At 36.2% G+C, this 18,759-nt stretch overlaps 1 protein-coding gene across 4 annotated transcripts in view; it reads right to left on the bottom strand.

The window, feature by feature from the left end:
- Nucleotides 1-18,759, bottom strand: part of asap1b (ArfGAP with SH3 domain, ankyrin repeat and PH domain 1b) — a 90,624-nt gene that overhangs the window by 28,680 nt on the left and 43,185 nt on the right. For all 4 annotated transcript variants that reach the window (XM_016490028.1, XM_016490026.1, XM_016490027.1 and 1 more), the window contains exons 2-7: nt 9,523-9,595; nt 7,906-8,051; nt 3,829-3,903; nt 3,148-3,197; nt 2,739-2,868; nt 33-118 (exon numbers count right to left, since the gene is read on the bottom strand). In XM_016490028.1, coding sequence (XP_016345514.1) covers nt 33-118; nt 2,739-2,868; nt 3,148-3,197; nt 3,829-3,903; nt 7,906-8,051; nt 9,523-9,595 — 560 coding nt within the window. The remainder of the gene's footprint in view (nt 1-32; nt 119-2,738; nt 2,869-3,147; nt 3,198-3,828; nt 3,904-7,905; nt 8,052-9,522; nt 9,596-18,759) is intronic.

The following is an 18,759-nucleotide window of genomic DNA, read 5'->3' on the forward strand; positions in this document are numbered from 1 at the left end:
TTATTTATCTGGTATATTGAAATGTCACTTACTTGCACTGTGCGTGGTAATACTTGATCAAGTTCTGAAGGAGGTCTACCCCTTTTTTGGTCTTTATTTCATTCACTTTGATTAGGTACTGTAGAAACAGACAGACTTTGGTCACAACAGAGTTTAGTAATCTCAACAGTAGAACAAATGAAATTAAGTGATTGTAAAATGTTTAGTGCTGTGAAATATTTGAAATAAATAGTTATTCGAAATAGTCATTCTAGGAAAAATAGCAGGTCCCCTCTGTAGCACATATTTAAATGTAGCCTAAATATTTGAATAAACAATTAACTGTTGTTATATTAGAAGCAACTAAAGAGGACAAAAATTTCATCTTCTAAATCTGAAATCTGTAAAGAACATGCAGTGACAAACCAAGCCCACAAAACAAATGAATTAAACATAATCGTAATCCCGGTTTAGCCCAGAGGGGTAAATTCCAGAACATCTTGCAAAGTCACGCCAGCTAACAATTTTTGGCTATGCTCAGAAATTGAATCCGTCTTTTTGGTCCCTGGCATGTCTGAATATATCTTGGGGTGAAATGGCACATATTCCACTCATCTTAGGGTGTGAATGCATTTGTGCATAACCTTTGAACCTCAGTTTTGTCATAAAACAGTATGTACAGTGCTGTGAAAAGGTTTTTGCCCCCTTCCTGTTTTTTACATTTTTTGCATATTTGTCACACTTAAAAGATTCTGTCAACTATTTTGTTTCTCATCTGTTCTTGAATTTCTTTAGATCGAGGCATGATGTGTTGCTCTTTAAGCATGCTTGACTTTGTCAGACAGGTTCTATTTAAGTGATTTCTTGATTCATCAGGTCTGGCAGTAATCAGGCCTGGGTGTGGCTAGTGAAATGTAACTCAGCTTTCTATAATAATGTGGTTAATCAGTTCTTTCATGATTTAACAGGAGGGGGCAATTAATTTTTCACGTAGGGCCATGTATGTTTGGACAGCTTTTTTCCTTTAATAAATGAAATCATAATTTAAAAACTGCATTTTGTATTTACTTACATTATCTTTGTGTAATATTAAAATTTGTTTGATGACCTGAATCTTTTAAATGTGACAAATATGCAAAAAATAAAAAAACAGGAAGGGGGCAAAAACCTTTTCACAGCACTGTATATAGATTCCTAATTAAGTTACAGTGTGTGCACATCTTTGTTTTCATATAATGCATGTAGTAGGTATGTTGTATGTGTTCGCTAGAGTTTGTCATTTCCTTCGCTGCTTTCTGTATCTGAATGAGTCATCTTACTGCATAATGGAATATTCATTGCTCTCATCTTTAGATTTGACTGAAAATCACATGCCTTGTTGAGAACTCACATGTGTACTCCCATGTGTAACCACTAAGAAAGGAAAACTGGAAACATCCAATTACATAAGATTGGTAAAATGTCTAGACAATCATGAATTATGTCATAGACTTTCAGCAATATACCAATGCCTTCTCTACATTAATGCTTAATTAAGTGGAAAATTTGGGAATTCAATTAAATATTAGATTTTGTCATGTCATTTGGTCCAATACCATTTGAAAAGCAACCTGAGGTTCCTTTTTTCCCAAGACACATAACATTACACCTACCCCTCACAAACCCTTGATGCAGAATGAAATGAATTCAAGATGCAATTCCTATTGACAAATACAATTCATTAACATGTTAAAAAATCACCCTATCCAATCACCACAGCTATCCACCCTAATGAACAAAGTCAACACTGATGATTATGAATCCATAAAACAAACATTTCTATCATAATCTAAGCCATCTGCTCTAATGCTAAGGGAATCTTTCAGGATGCAAGATAAAAAGGCCGTTGGCACTGAGATGGCAGCATTACATTATTCTGATTTATATTAGGAGTACCAATCACAACAAAATCAGAGATTCATTAGAGGGTTCTGACTGGCTGCATCTGCTGATTTATGAATGTTAATGTCATCAGCAAAACTTGTTGATAAGGTCACAAGTAAACTCATTCTGGTGAATGAATGATAACTCACTGATCATTGCAAAAAATGACTGTAAGTGACGTGACATGTGGCCAAGTATGGTGGTGACCCATACTTGGAATTAGTGCTCTGCATTTAACCCATCCAAAGTGCACACACACAGCAGTGAACACACACACACACACTGTGAACACACACCCGGAGCAGTGGGCAGCCATTTATGCTGCGGCGCCCGGGGAGCAGTTGACGGTTCGGTGCCTTGCTCAAGGGCACCTCAGTCGTGGTATTGAAGGTGGGAGAGAGCGCTGTACATTCACTCCCCCCACCTACAATCCCTGCCGGTACGAGACTCGAACCTGCAACCTTTGGGTTACGAGTCCGACTCTCTAACCATTAGGCCACGACTTCCCCGTAATGATAATGTACAGATCTCTCTGCTGCCCATACAACAAAGTATTTTGGGTAGTGGGAGCACTAGTAGAAAAAAAAAACAGAATACAGAATACAGAATTTACAGAATAACTGTATCTATTAGCACTCAAAATTACTTGTTTATATAGATACAAATTAATATCATGTTAAAAAAAACTATGTTTATTCCAAATCATTTAATTAATTCATTCATTAATATAGACAAACAAAACAAATAATAAAGGAAATAAAAACAATATCAACTATGGCATATTTCTGGTGAGGAAGACCAGAAGTTGAAGTTCTCCAACCAAGTGCACTACAGACCTCACACATCTGTAGTTGGAAAAGCCTCCGTTCTTTCTCCATCTCTTCAGCGATCTCAGCACCAGTGATCTCTGTTCGGATCATGCCATGCTGCTTGGCATGCTCACGTTTTTCCTTCTCGATCTTTGTACTGTAAGATTGCAAGAAATTATATCATAAAAACCAATAAAAATATTTGTATATTTAGAACAAACTCATCTCAGCTGAAAAAAAAAAGTGCTGTGTTTATTTCATATTATTCTCACATCTGCGGGGGAGAAAATGATCTTGCTCATGGTTTTTGATGGTGCTTTTAGATTACTGTAAAATGCATCTGATAATTGCAGCAGCCCACAGACGGAAAGTAATCGTATGAATGGACAAATGTGTATACAGACACACTCAGCTAACACGCATAAAGCAAACGTACAACTTGGTTTCGTAGTCCTTCCAGGCCTTGTCAAAGGGTTTTTTCAGGTCCTGGAAAAAAAAAAAAAGGAAAAAATAGTAATGAGCCAGGTGCAGTAATTAGACTCCCTCATGTTTACAACAAAGCAGATGTCACACCCAAAATCCAATGACAAAGACAGAACTGAGTTAACCATGTGCATCAGTGTGGAGGGATGATATCTTTTCAGCAGTAAAGTAAACAGCAGATTAGGACCGTGACAGCCTCATCATTATTGTGATGAATATCTGGAGCACCAATCATAGATATGACCATTACAGTTACTTGTGGTAAATGACAGATCCATTAGTAGGCTCTAATTGACTCCTGGTGTGGTAGCCAGACTGCTGATCTTCTGATAAGCAGGACATCACAGATAGCCGCACTTGACCACACTCAGTTTCAGTGCATTACATTAAAACCGCAGCGGGCTAGTTTAGTTTGTGACATCATGAAGCCATTTACTTGAACAGAGCTTTACACACAAAGGTACTTCCAAGTACTTCAACAGGTCTACATCATCTTCTTTTAATATATTGTTTATGTTCCTGGCTTAGTATGAAAGCACAATTGTAGACAAGAAAAGTTTGCATGCATCTGCATGTGTATTTAGCCTCTGCGTGTCTGATGGTCTATGAGACCAAGTCTGTAAATATTTCTCACCCCCTTCACGCCTTTCAGGTCGCCTTTCAACAGGGAGTCCAGTGTGAAGATCACATTATGACTCAGATTCTGGAGCTGCAATAAAAGATGGTGAAACAGAGCAGAGACTGTGTTAATACGATACATAACATGACACTTGGCACAGCATAAGCACAGCACAGAAGAAATAAGAGAAAACATATCAAATACAGCCATCCGCAAACAGAGTCCGTTGAGAGAGACACAACCGTATCAGGATGCGCAGACCTGCTTTGTCATTTGATACTCCGGGACAGATCTTTTAAATTAATTAACATAAATGTTATATACACAAGAGGCCAGATAGTTTGGACTCAAGTAACAAGATGAGACCCACTGTGACACTGCATTGTCTCCTAAGACCTTAAGAGAAATTGACATCACCTGGAAAAAAAGTGCAACAAGAATAACAGATTTAGGACAAAGTCTGGCATTATATACCTTTAGATTACATTAAAATGATTTACACTGTATACTCTCTATACATGTATATTTGCCAAGAATACAGGGGTGCACAGATATTGAAATTCTGGATAATTATTTTCATGTTCAAGGCCAATAACCAACAATAAATGACTGATATTATAAATATAAAACATTTAGTTAAAATAAGACAATTTAAAACATATTGAGAAAAAGAGATATATTGTGTACCCCTAAGAAAATTGGCTGATATTGATATCCAATCATTTGTTTTAACCGATAACTTTTATAATAATCAGTATTATAACAAAAAACAGTATTCAGCAGTAAAGAAAAACTTTATAATACAATATATAAAAAGCTAAACCTAAAGTATAGGCCTACAGAGAATAAAAGATGGAAAACTTTTGAAGCATAGCATTTTATGTCTAAATTATGTCAAATCATATTTCCAATACTACTACTACTACTACTACTAATAATAATATGGCAACTGCTCCAGCATAGCATTCAACCATGAAAAATGTGTAAACATTTCATTAACTGATATATGATTAGTTTGGATGATGCTTGCTATTTTAAATTAAATAAAACATTAAAAAAAAAAAAATCTGGCACAGTTTAAATAAAATAGATGAAACTGCCTATTTTAAATGGCACTGAAACAATAAATGAATGGAGAAATCTGTAAAATGAAAAAAAAATAAAAAATAAAATAAAAATACACTAGCATGCAATGTCAATGAAAACATCAGAAACATTTTACAGCATTTTAAACAACTCAATATCACAATTTTTACTATGTCCGCAGTCTTGCATACCCTATTTTCATAATAAATACACTACTTTCAAAAATGCTTTTTGTTGTTGTTCATCATGATTGCACAAAAAGTTATTTTAAAAACTGTTTGATTTTCTTCATATAGGGCAATGAATACCAGTACTCATCCAATTGTGTGTGTATGTGTGTGTTAAAGGTCAGAGTGCAGATGGTGAGATAAATGTGTTGAAGACTTTTTCTTCAGTGAGTGAGTGTGTGTGTTTGTGTGTGTGTGTGTGTGTATGCCAATGTCTGACGTGATGAATGGCTCCTCTGGCTGATAATGCAGATGGCAAATGAACACCAATGCTGAAAGATACACCACCACACAGAAAGGCTGTAACAAAGAGCAACCCGCACTGAAATTCTTCATCATTTCATACAAATGTAAAGCTTTCATAAATAAGGATTTCTGTGACGGGGAGACAAACCATAATGTAGTATTTCTGTCTACTTCCTCTCTTTCTCACTATACTTCAGTGTCTCTAACTGGAGGCTCTTGTTTCAGAGTGATAAATACCTCAGCTTAGTGCCAGAACAGTCTAAAAGCACCACTGCCAGACAACAAAATGCCTCTTTCGAGAGAGAGAAGCGATAGCAGAAAACCAAAATAATTAATTCTGCAGTTTAACCCTGTTTCATACAGCTAAGTTATTGACGACTGAACTATACTGAGCTTGAACACGTCTTTCAAGACTTAGTTGCAGGAAGAAACCAATTAGCCACACAGCACAATGCCAATAGCTGCATGACTTAGCAGACACAGTGTGAATGCTGATAGCCCGCTATGTGAAAGACAAGCGTACGTGTAATCTGTCTATATTAGACCATCAGCGTTCCAGAGAGGTCCTCAGGAGGGCATTGTGGAAATGGAGAGGATATACTGATGAAATAGAAACCAGAGGAAATGAATCAGGGAATTGTTAATGCTGTTGTCGACAGGAGAGGATGACAGTAACACAGAAAAAATATAGACAATTGTACGTAAGCACAATGGAGGAAAACCACGTATACAGTCCGAGCAAAAATGTAATATAGCAACCAGTTTGTGCCAAAATACTAGTTGCTATACAGGTTTTGATACTTACTTTTTGTCCCCCAAGGAGCACATATGCTCCTAAGTTGAAAAATTTAAAAGCATATTAAAAAACATTTGAGCCGCAATGAAAATGATCAAATAATGTGTTTTTCCTTAATAAAGGCATGCAAGGAGACATATACAAAATAATAATATTGTATTTAACAATTTATTATTTGTAAGGTATATAAAAACATGATTATTTTGCCAATACTAAAATCTATATATTGAATAACATGTGTTAAATGTTTCTAATCTTTCCTTCCTGTGATGGGGCAGCCCAGAAAAAAGCTACAAGAGTTGCTAGATACAGTATTCTATGTAACCGAAATAATAACCTGGGGAAAAAAAGAAGGTTTGTGGAACTAAAAATGTATTAGACATTCATAGACTTGCATAAATGATATGCTTGTTTATTAGATAGAACTGTTACACAAAGACTGTAAACTATCAAAGATGGAGACATTTACTGGCCAAACAGAAAAACTTATCAGCCGATATATCGGCCTTGGCTATGCTGACCACTAGATTTTATGGTAGTAACAATAAAATGCAACAAGAATCACATATTGGCTACCAAGTAAAGTAAAAAATAAGGAAGCAAGGATAGCATGTAAGGAAGCATGTAAGGAAGGATACCATGGTATTATTTAAAGTAATGCATGCAATGCACAATTATCGTAATCATTAGGAAGCATATCACAATACCATGATATCACCATCTGATATCATCAGTGTACTATGAAATTCTCATAGTATTAATACGTTCATTATCTTTGTTAATGATGAACATTCAATGACCAGAGTATAACAGATTAATATGGTTTGTTGTCTGATCAGGCTGGTCTGATTTGATGGTTTTAAGAAGGGTTTGGGGAACTTGTCAGCTGGTAAGGTTGGTATGTTGGTATGGAAATCTTAATTTCTTCATTTTTATTTCCCTTGGAAAACCGCAGGGAGACCTTAAAGCTTCTCTCTTGTTGACAACATCTGGTCAACAGTCGGTTGAAAGTAATATGAACATTTAAATTTAGACAGAGCACAGATAAAAAGTGAAATAAAAATTAAAATAATAAATTTGCCACTTTTTTCAGCACAAGGTTGAGCAGCTGTGTAGAGCTGGAGCAGTGAGCCTCCGCTCACACAGACATGACTTCCCTTCCGCAGCGCTCGCCAGCATTCACACAGTGATTTAGGAATGTGTGTGTTTCTGTTTGCGTGCGTGTGAGGGGTGAAAAGGAGACGCGCTGTAGCTACTGCAACTCCTACACTCAAAATTTATGGCTCTATCTCCACGTTTCTGCCAGGAAGAGAAGAGCAGTATAGATTACAAAAGCCCCTCTCACTCACACATCCACCAGACACACAATTTTCACACATTTCACACATCTCTGTCCTCTGAACGCATCCGCCTCCAACACCAACGCAGAGAACTCTACAACCTGTGTAGAAACACACATACTTTAAGCTCTTTAACACCTTTCACAGAGGCTGATTCGCTCTAAAGAGATCTCGTATGCTGTAAATCATTAAATCTGTCCTTACATTGGGCTTCAGCACTAACCAAAACAATCTGTGTTTTGACAGTTCAACTCGTGACTTCACTGGTGCACTCGGAGAACAAACAAGGATGTTGTACAGATCTCTTTCTATCCAAGAAAAGAGACACTTTTAAATCCATTCAGTCTTGGGTGTCCATTCGTTCTGGCTTTAAGATATGTTTACATGGAGGACTCACCAGGTTCTTGAGGAGGGTGGAGAGCTCTTTAGTCAGAGTGGAGAACTTAACGAAGGCCGTGCCCAGATCTGGATTATCCCGACTGATGAAGTTACTGCCAAACTTATCCAAAGCCTGGGCGTAGGTCTCTTCATTTTGAATATGATCTGACAAAAGATCACAAACGAACAAAATCCAAACAAATCAACGTCATGCATTTGAAGAGTACACATCCATGATCAAGACTATGGTAGCATGTTCCCTAGTTCCTTGAAGACAGCATGAAATCATTCACTTCCTAGGTAAATTTCCCTGGTATTAATGTACATCATTCATCAGTGCAAATAATTTTGTACTCGAGGAATGTTGGCTTATATCAAATTGCAACCTCAAACTTTCTGCACCTTTGAAATCAATCTTTTCTGCTAATGTAACCATGATCAGGTTGATTTTCCATAATGGGAGTCATTCTATTAAACATTCTACGCATTTTACATTTTTATTAGAATTTTAGAGATTAATCAGACAAATAATGTATTTATCTCTTGATAAATCCCATTGTGCTATAACAATCTAAATCAATACATTTTATTATACACTACCATGAAAACATTTGGGGTTGGGAGGATTTTTTTAATGTCTCTTATGCTTACCAAGGCTGCATTTATTTGATAATATATATATATATATATATATATATATATATATATTTATGCAAGTAAGGATAGCAAAATAAAGTAAACTGTGAAAAATCATACCAAAAATTCTTCATACAGTGGACTACCTGCAAAACTGATACAAATTTGGGACCAAAAATGATTCAGACCGAGTTTGGGGAAAAAAACTGAAGTTCAGGTTTGCATGAAGCTGGGTGACAGCATGCCCAGGAGACTACAGGCTGTCATTAAGGCTAAGTCACATGGTCCTTCAGAAATCATTCTAATATGCTGATTTGGTGCTCAAGAAACATTTCTTATTATTAACGTTAAATAAAATGTGCTTCTGCTTAATATTTTTGTGAAAACAATGGTCCATTTTTACTGGATTCTTTGAAGAATAAAAAGTTCAAAGTAACAGCATTTATAAAAAAAAAACTAACACCGTAAAAGAATAAACAAATATACATACATATATTGGGCCAGTTTTATTGTTCTATTGTTTTTATTTTTATTTTAATAGGTACAATCAATAACTGTGCATATTTAGCCAATTAACAGAAAAAATATATTTCCCCTCTTAAAGAAATTACAACATACATTTCGGTATGTATCTGTAAGATAAAAATGGATCCTGCTTTGTTTCATTTCAATAGAACGATATATGGAAAAAAACACATACACCTGAGCACAGAATGCATCTATACAATGTGAAAGAGATTAGGTAGGTGGGTGTTTGTGGGGGTGGACGAAACTAGCTGGTGTGGCGTCAACCAGAAACATGTTCAAGCTAAATGTAATCTAGCCATTTGTTTTAACAATATTGCAAGCAAATTCATCTGCAATCACTAAAAATACTGCACACCGCCATATAAAAGGCAATGCCTATTTAATATTGGTGATTATGAATTTAATAAGTGTGTTTGTTTGTATTACAGCCTTAACAAAACCAGCATTTGTGTGTGCGTGGTTGTCAACATACCTTGACCAGAGTTATAAATGGCTTTGACTGACTTCTTGACCTTCTGCAATGAAGTTCTGTCCTGATCCAAAGCCTGTGGACAAACAGATCAGAGATGGGAATCACTGAAGTTGTACAATTGCGATATGCGGCATAGTAGGAACATGCGATACTAAAAACTATATTGGTAAATAAATAAAGCCACTTATAAACCACAAACAAACTCTGTCTGTGCTGTACAATGCACATAATTAGGCTATACTGACTCTGAAAACTGAAACTTCAATTTCATGCACATTTCAAAATGCTATGTCAGCACGGCCAGAAGGGGCATCAAACTACGTATATCAGGCATCAAACTGCAGAGCAACAGTTTGGTGAGATCTTGCTGAGCAAGTTAGTTATGTTGTCAAACACATTTACAGCCAGCTACCTCAAAAACAACACATCCTGTTTAATAGCATTGACATTTAAAAGTGGTCCTTTGAGCTGCAGTAATGCATGAACACATGCATAATACGAGGCCAATACTTTGGTCAAGCATTTTCATTTGGGCATTTGGGCATACAGCATGTTTTCACTGCTTTCTCCTTTATTTTCTCCTCAACAGACAGCGAACACAAAATCAAACACAAATCAAACCAGAAAATTATGCAAAATCACTAACTAATCAGGAGAAAAGTTGTGTTGCACTAATTAGGTCATGAGGCTTTAACAGTTCCTAATCTGAATTTTGGTTTTATGCAACCTAATCAGCATTCTCTCTCTCTCTCAAAAGCTCTCAAAGTCTGTCCTTCTTCCTCGAAATACCATACTACACATGTAGTCTATTTCACTTAACAAAATCCACAATTTGCCCATATAAGTTAGGACCTGGTATTGATACAGGAATATATGCTTGCATATGAATTTATATTCTCTCAGCTAATGCTGCAAATTATACACGGAGCCTTCTGACTCGTTACATTACAAAAATACCAAATTCAACTGCGCCCAAACTATGCAATTCAATAGCTATATTAATAGCTTTTGCTAGTTGAATAGCTAATTGACAGTACAAACATTTGTGTTACCAAATATTTTAATTTCAAATAAATCCATCAAATCAACCAAATTTCAGAAACTTCTCCAGCTATTTTTTTTTGGGTTTCTGAAAAAAGACAAAGATAAATAACAAAAGCCAAAATATATAATGTCATGAATTAATATTTACAGAGTAATCCACTATTTAAGTTTATACAAGTTTATGTGCCTGTAATTCAAGACGTAGGCCTACCAAAGATATCTCAATATAATTTTAGATTCTGGTTCTTAAATATACAACATCTGTTTTCAGCCTTTTTCACTTGTAATACAGTATTTACATTAGTATTTCATAAAATCATAAAATTTACATGCATTTTTTTTCTGAAGTGTAACAGGAAACATGAACTTACATGCTTAGATGTTATAGTCCTTGTGTTCACAAAAATGCAGTTAATATGGTGTCAGTTCTGTGATTTGAATTAATGATTAAAATAGACATCTGGTTTACTGCAGTACTGATGAAGTATACATCATCTATTCTGTCTATATATAATCACAATATTCTCTTCTGCTTTTTTTTTTTGGCTCGAGTAATACCATGAATATAGAGAAAAAAAATTCCAGCTACCATTCCAGCTTACATGTTCATAAAAGGCTATTTTCTGCCTTTTGCTTTAAAAAATGCATGTTTTTAAACTCGGAGTATGTTATTTTCCATTTCCTTATTAAATGACAAATTCAATCCACTGTATGAAAAAACGTAATTACAGTATTCCTTGAATAAACACAATGAATTGCTGTAGAGAAAACAGTTTAATACAGTAAAAATATGCAATATTACAGTGGGATACTGTAACTAAATAACAGTACTAACATTATTATACTGTAAATGTTGCTTAAAGTAATAGTTATCAATCAAGCTTTTCATCAAAGGAATAAATTACATTTTAAAACGTAGTATTATTTCACTGTATTTTTACTGTATTTTTGATCAAATATATGCAGTCTTGGTGAGCATAAGCAAGAAGAAAAAATGTAAAAAATAAAAACTTGATGACCCCAAACTTTTAAATGGTAGCATATGTATAATTCAAAAATGTATATATCAAATTAATTTTATTAAAATATTCCATGACTGAAAGCAATTTGTTGTAGACTCAATACCAGAGGACAGATTTAATTCATTTATATTCAAGAATATTCTGGTTCGATCATAAGGAAGACAGTAATTAATTGAAAAAAACAACATTTTTAGCCATCCCACAAGTCACATCAAAGCATAATGATAATGTAGTTTGATTGATTGAGGACAAGTAATTTACTCAACAACAGCTTTATTAAATGTAACATTTATTCGATTACGATCCTGAATGGAAATTGGGCAATTAAATTAGTGACAGATGTTTGTTTATTCAAGTCAAGTCAAGTCAAGTCTGCTTTATTGTCAATTCTCTTTTAACAATACAGATTGTGTCAAAGCAACTGACACGAAAACACCTTTCTGTCGGGAGAGAGAGAAGCCGCAGCGTGTGAACGCGCCACCATCTTGAGCATTTGAGCGTAAAGTACAGTATTCCATCTCACAGTGGCTGCAATTAAAACAATGTTGATGCCATGCCACTGTAATAGCTGAGAGACACAAGACACAACGTGCGACTGCACGAGGCCTGTTTAGATCTTCACCTCTGACAGCTCTCCACACTGAGGTGAAACACGGCCTGCTAGTTTTATTGTTTTCCAGTGGTGCAGAAAAGATTCCCTAGCAACACGGTAGTAGATGACAGGAAGAGATGCTTTGGTGTGTGTGCACTTTTGTGAATCATTTTATGGTTAACTTCCTGAATGAATTCATCTACACAAACTCAAAACATTTGAAAATGCACTGCAAAATACTAGAGAATAGTTGATTCTCAATTATGAAGAGTAGGATTTTGGACGATGAGATTTTATCTTCTCAATGATAGAAATCAATTAGGCATCACACCATTATAATGCAAAACAAGAAAAATGGATATTCATTTTGAAATTGGCTAAAGAGCATATTTAGCAGAGTCATTTAATAGTGTTTTTAAAGTGACGGCAAAGGTAATCAATATGTAAAAATGTGTGAAATAAGTAGAGCCCGACCTATATATCGTTTAGCCGATATTATCGGCCGATATGAGCCTGTCGCCGATATATCAGTATCGGCGAATATGCCGCCGATATGAACTTTTTTTTTACAGAACATATAACGCAGATAAAATGCTTGAAATGGTGTAATTACTTAGTTTGTCCAGCAGAGTGTGCTCCATTGTTTGCTACTGGCGACCTGGATGAAACGCTTTAAAGCTTATCCTATAAGTCTATGGAAAACCATTGAAACTTTGAACAGCCATATCTCCGTAAAGGCGCAGCGAATCCGCACCAAATTCGGGGGATCCCTTCAGCTCGAGGAACCCTCTCGAACACGAATCGAGTGTACGTCTCGAGGCCCTCTTTTGAACAAGACCACCCCCGTGTCGATAGCCCCCGGGGTTCGGGAGTTACGAGTGGTTAAATTCGCAGTCCGGCGCCGACCGATCTAAAGATCCCGGGGGGCTACCGACGCACGGAGGGTGGTGTTCGAGAGGGCTACTCGAGCTGAAGGGATCCCCCGAATTTGGTGGAGATCCGCCGGTGCGTTCACGAGATAGTGACAACAGCCAACACTTTCACTCAAGTAAGGAGGTCTCTTGTTCAGGCAGCAGCATTCAAGCGTTGGCTTATTCGACCATAAGTGCCCTGCGAAGTGGACTTCACATGATATTCCACCATGATTCCAGTTCCAAGGGAACGTACACGTTACATTCAAAGGGCATTAAAGTGCGCGAGACGTGAATTTATATTTATTTACAGAGGTATATTATGTCACACTTAGATATATCGATATCGGACTTTTTTTACTCCCTAATATCGGTATCAGCCCCAAAAAACCCATATCAGTCGGGCTCTAGAAATAAGCATAAACAATTAAATATGTAGTATCGACCAACACAGATTTGACCAAATAAAAGACACAGATTGCCAAATTCAATATCATGCATCCTTTTCCTCAATTCAATTATAACAAAAACATTTTGATAAATGTTTAATATAACATTTATGCACTATGCAAATATTTAGTGACGCACCGATATTTTAGCAACTGAAATTTTTTCGGCCAAAACTATTTTTGGTTTCAGTCAAAATAGGGTCATTTCTAATTTGTGCACACTGTGAATAACTTACAAGAGGTAAACATGTCAGCTGCATGGATACCAGTGCTGGATTTACAATATCAATTTCTAATTTTTAATTAATATTGATATGGATTTCTTAAATCTCAAGATCAGTCTTTTAGTCCATTCTGTTTTCTGATCATGCATTAACTACACAAAACATTTTTTCTGTCATGACAACTCTCGGAGGGATTGGCATGGTAATGTACATGACAATGTTAATGTGTTTGGTCTTGGCGGAATAGATCTGCTACGCTGCTGCTGCTGCAGCTTCAGAGCAAGTACCAAGACTTGCTATTGCCAATACATCCACTGCTGTGAGCATGTAAGAAATACTGCTGCTGCACATATAACATATATGAAATAACCCATATATAGCATACATGAATCACCCCGTAGCAGATCTCTACAGGTGGAGCATTTCTGAAGTGCACTGCAACTGCTACTACTGTGCTAGCCGAATATTTGAATGTAAAGCAGCGAGCTCATTGGCTGCTGATACAAAAAGAACCAGTTGCTGAGCTATGTGATGATGTCATTACTGTAATTGTAAAAAAAAAAAAAAAAAAGCCATTCAATGATCCACTAAACTGTTATGCTAAATTTTCATTTGTATAATATATAATGTATAATGTATTATGCAATATATATTCCTGATACTTCTATAAAAAATCTTTAGTGATATTTCAATGTATGGTTTTTCACAGACAATGATAAAATAAGGCCAAAACAAAGACAGACACAATATTTCTTGACCATTTAATGTTTAGTTGACCGCTGATTTTAGGCTGTAGGAGTTCAAAGTCAAAGTTCACCGGTGAAGGCTGCCACATGTTTCCTGCTAACACTCTTATCCCTTCAACACAGAGCAGGCATTTCCTTCCTAAGCCAGAAATAAGTGCAAAAACCAACCCAAGCCTGACAACATACTGCTACACACAATACATAAAACCAAAATGCAACCCAACCTGTATTGGACATTGAAAAAAACTATTAAATTTTAGTTTTTATTTATTTTATTTATTTATTTTAAATAGGACATATTCTTAATATTGGCCATTTAATGGTTATAGCCATTTCGAGCTTTTTCAAATTTGTAAATTATTAAACATAATTTTTATAGTATTACATACAGTGGTGTGAAAAAGTGTTGGCCCCCTTCCTGATTTCTTATTTTTTTTGCATGTTTGTCACACTTTAATGTTTCAGATCATCAAACTAATCAGGAAGGGGGCCAACACTTTTTCACACCACTGTAGTTGTTTTTCCCTTTTACCGTATATATTTGAGAAGTTTTATACTCGTTAGATATCTTTTGTATTTTCCCCAAATGCTGTGTTTTAATACTGATCAACTAAATTCACCGTTACAATTTAACAATGCATGAACATTTTAACAATAACAGGGCCCTATAATATAAATTTTACTTTTTCACATATTCTGTGTGGTCTTAATTTTTCTAGATTCTGTGTTTTATAAATGAATAACAGTTTGTTACCATGGGGACAATAGTCCATATAGCAATGTCTGATTGTACAGCACTACTACCTTAATTTTTTCATCCAAATTCTGTGACATTCCACATTATACAGTAAATTCCATGTTTATGACTGGATTCCACAAGTCCATCCATGTTTTCCGCATCTCTGAAATCATAGGGCCCTACCCTAGGAGGTCCACCAAGTTTGCTTCAAAGCCTGCCCCACTCTACCCAGAGCAAATGTCCCAATACATATTTCACATCTCTTCCGAAAATGGAAGCAAACCTCCCCCTGACAGAAAAATGCGGGAATGTGACAAAGAAAGAAAACAATGTATTTAGCTTCTAAGGTCTCTGACAGTGAATTATCATTTATTTTTCCACTACTTCAGGAAACTAATAGTCATTTCAAAAGAACACAAGAAAAACTCTTTAAAAACTCTTTTTGGCCCAAGCCAAATCCTCAGAGCTGTGTGCATTATGGGCGTACACAGCATAGTTTAGATTTTATGAAAAATCACTTGCGTTCCAGCCTGATACTTTCAGGCCTGATGCAGCTGTAAGCATGCGCAAAAGAGAAACAGAGGAGGAAGAAACAAAAGAACAGTTTTAAATGCAGCAGGCATGACTCGCAACATCCTCTTTGTGCCCCAGACACACAACTCTAGAATTTTCCATGCATAATGGAAATATTTCATCTTTCACTAAAGCCACTTTCTGTCTAATGCAACACACAAAATGAGCATTAATTCTCAGGCATCGCTCCTTAAATAGTTACTCTTTTTCATCCATTGCATTTACATATTGTAGACCAGACTCTTTCATCTGGGACGCACAGTGGAGTAGCAGTAGTGACAGACACAGAGACTATATAGGTGCATCACAGCTGTTAGTATAGCATGGCTATACTGACCAATCATCATTCAGGACCAGAACTTCCATTTTATAATAGTAATTCTGGATGCATTAGGGCAAAATAAGACAAGAGAGAGAACCTGTAACCAAGAAGATGGGCATGTTGATACTACAGGGCCACTAACCACATATCCTCTCCACAGAATGCCCCTCGAAACTCATTTCACATGCAGCTTTTCTTTTCACAAGATTGTGTGGATTATTTTTGTGGATTACTGTGATGCTTTTATCAGCTAAATTAAATGCAAAATTTGTCCAAATCTGTTCCAATTAACAAACAAACTCATCTACATTTTGGATGGCTTGAGTAAATTTTTAGCAAATTTTTGGGTGAACTACTCCTTTAAAGGGACAGATATATATATAAATAAATGAAACAAATAAATGAATAAATATTAATTAAAAAAAAATACATGTACAAACATGCACACATTAAAAAAAATATTTCATGGTGACCAAGATTAATGTATAGCCTATATAATTCACTATAAATCACTGCATTACAAGTAGTAATGTTAAGCACTGATCTGATTAAGAACCTGTAACTTCAGAATAAGGGAATTATAATGAGATTTCTCAATCCTTAGTGGGCAGCCTGTGGTTTCAGCTACATTTTAAACCACTAAAATGTAGAGTGCAAAACATAACCTTACTACTCTTATAGTCAGTGTGACCTACATTTCCTCAAAAATGTGCACACACACACATGCACAAAGAAATTAACAAAATAGGAGTTTTTTTAATTTATTTGAAAAATAAATTGATTATCTGGCATATTTGTGATATAAAATATCATTACTCAGATTTATGATAAAAAAAAACATTTAGATCAAATTCATTAGCTTCTGTGGTTAGAAAGCTAGAACAGCAAGCATGCCGAGTCTCTAGGGGCCCAATGAGTGATCCTCTAAGGGAGCTTGCTAAACTAGGCTGTGCTGTGCTCGCTTTAAAGAGGAAGTTGGTGCTTCTGGATTCTGTGGTAAAGCCTCAAGGCAAGCGACAACAGTCACCACTAGCGCCCTCCACCCAGATGCTAAATCCAGCATGAGGCTGACACAGACGTGCCTCGGGCTGAACAGCATCCTCCTCCTACTACTCCTTCATACTGAGAGCCATGCTGACGCTAGCGGACACTGTTTATGCCCCAAGCATTACCAAGCCTGGAGATGATTTAACTGCATTGTCCAACCAAACATAGCAACACTAGATAAGCAAAGAGGGAAAAACAATACTGTTAAATCATTTATTGACTGTGATTTTTTAAAAGAATTTCTTGGTTTTTAATATTAATAAATGCTACAGTTTTCATACAATATTGAGCAGTACGAAGCGCACTTTCATTTAAAAATAATTAATTAATTAATTAATAAAAAAATAATAATTAAAAAAACCTTTATAAAATTAGCAACATGTAGATAAAGTATGATATGGCAAAGTCACTGCAGGAAAATTCACAGGCTCACAATTTGTTTTGTATCTGATTTTATCTGGTTCCAGTTTACTATAAAACAGCCTACATCACTATGGCAAAGAGAAGACCAAACTGCATTGTTGTTTTTGTTGTTGTAATTATTAAGGATTTACAGTGTGTATCATTCAGTTTAAGTAATAAATGAATAAAATCAATCAATCAATTAATCAGAGAGACAGAGTCTCCAATTTCAAAGACCCCAGTGTCAAATTTTGGTCAACTATTGGTGCAAAAATCATTAGGATATTAAATGGGTCATATGATGTTGCTAAAAAGAACATTATGTTGTGAATTTGGTGTAATGCAATGTGTTTATGCGGTTTAAGGTTAAAAAAACACATTATTTTTCACATAATGTACATTATTGTTTCTCCTCTATGCCCCACCTTTCTGAAACGTGTCGATTTTTACAAAGCTAATCGTTCTGAAAAGCAAGGTGTTGATTGGCCAGCTATCCAGTGCGTTGTTATTGGCTGAATACCGCAAGCGTGTCACGGAAATGTTACACCCCTTACCATACTGTGATGCCGTGTCCCGGCGCGATGAGACAACACCAATAAAACCCATTATAAACGAGGCATTTGTTGCATCCAGTGGGGACATAATTACTGATTATAATGACTTATACTGTCTTTTTACGCGTTGCGTTGCTTATCACGTCGCGTAAACATAAAACCATGTCTGCATTTGTGATCGGATAAATGACAAACAAGCGCTACTCTACACTGCTCAAAACTCGCGTTTGAATCATCAGTGGCAAATTCTTTAAATATAAAAAACGTACTTACAGGCTGCGAGTCAGAAGCGCCAGACTGTGCTTGCAAAGTTGGAACTGCTCCACTTTATAGAAACAGCCTTTGTGCACAGACGCATTGTAGGCTTGAGCATGGTGCGGCCGGCGGATTCGCCGAAGGAGCAGCCGGCGGGTTTGTGGCAACCACATGTGACGACCCAGGGCTGGACTCCGCTTCGTCCACGGTGAAAGCCGATCCGGCGATCCACAGCGCGAAGTTGATGTATTTCCTCAGCGCCCAGCACGGATCAGCTCTAGGCATGACAAAGCTGATATCGTCCTCTTTTGAAAGGCCAAACAAAGTAGTTTCGCTTTCACAACGAAGCACACAGCG

Source organism: Sinocyclocheilus anshuiensis, unplaced genomic scaffold (genome assembly GCF_001515605.1).
Source record: "Sinocyclocheilus anshuiensis isolate Anshui unplaced genomic scaffold, SAMN03320099.WGS_v1.1 scaffold106, whole genome shotgun sequence".
In the NCBI taxonomy this organism is placed as follows: Eukaryota; Metazoa; Chordata; class Actinopteri; order Cypriniformes; family Cyprinidae; genus Sinocyclocheilus; species Sinocyclocheilus anshuiensis.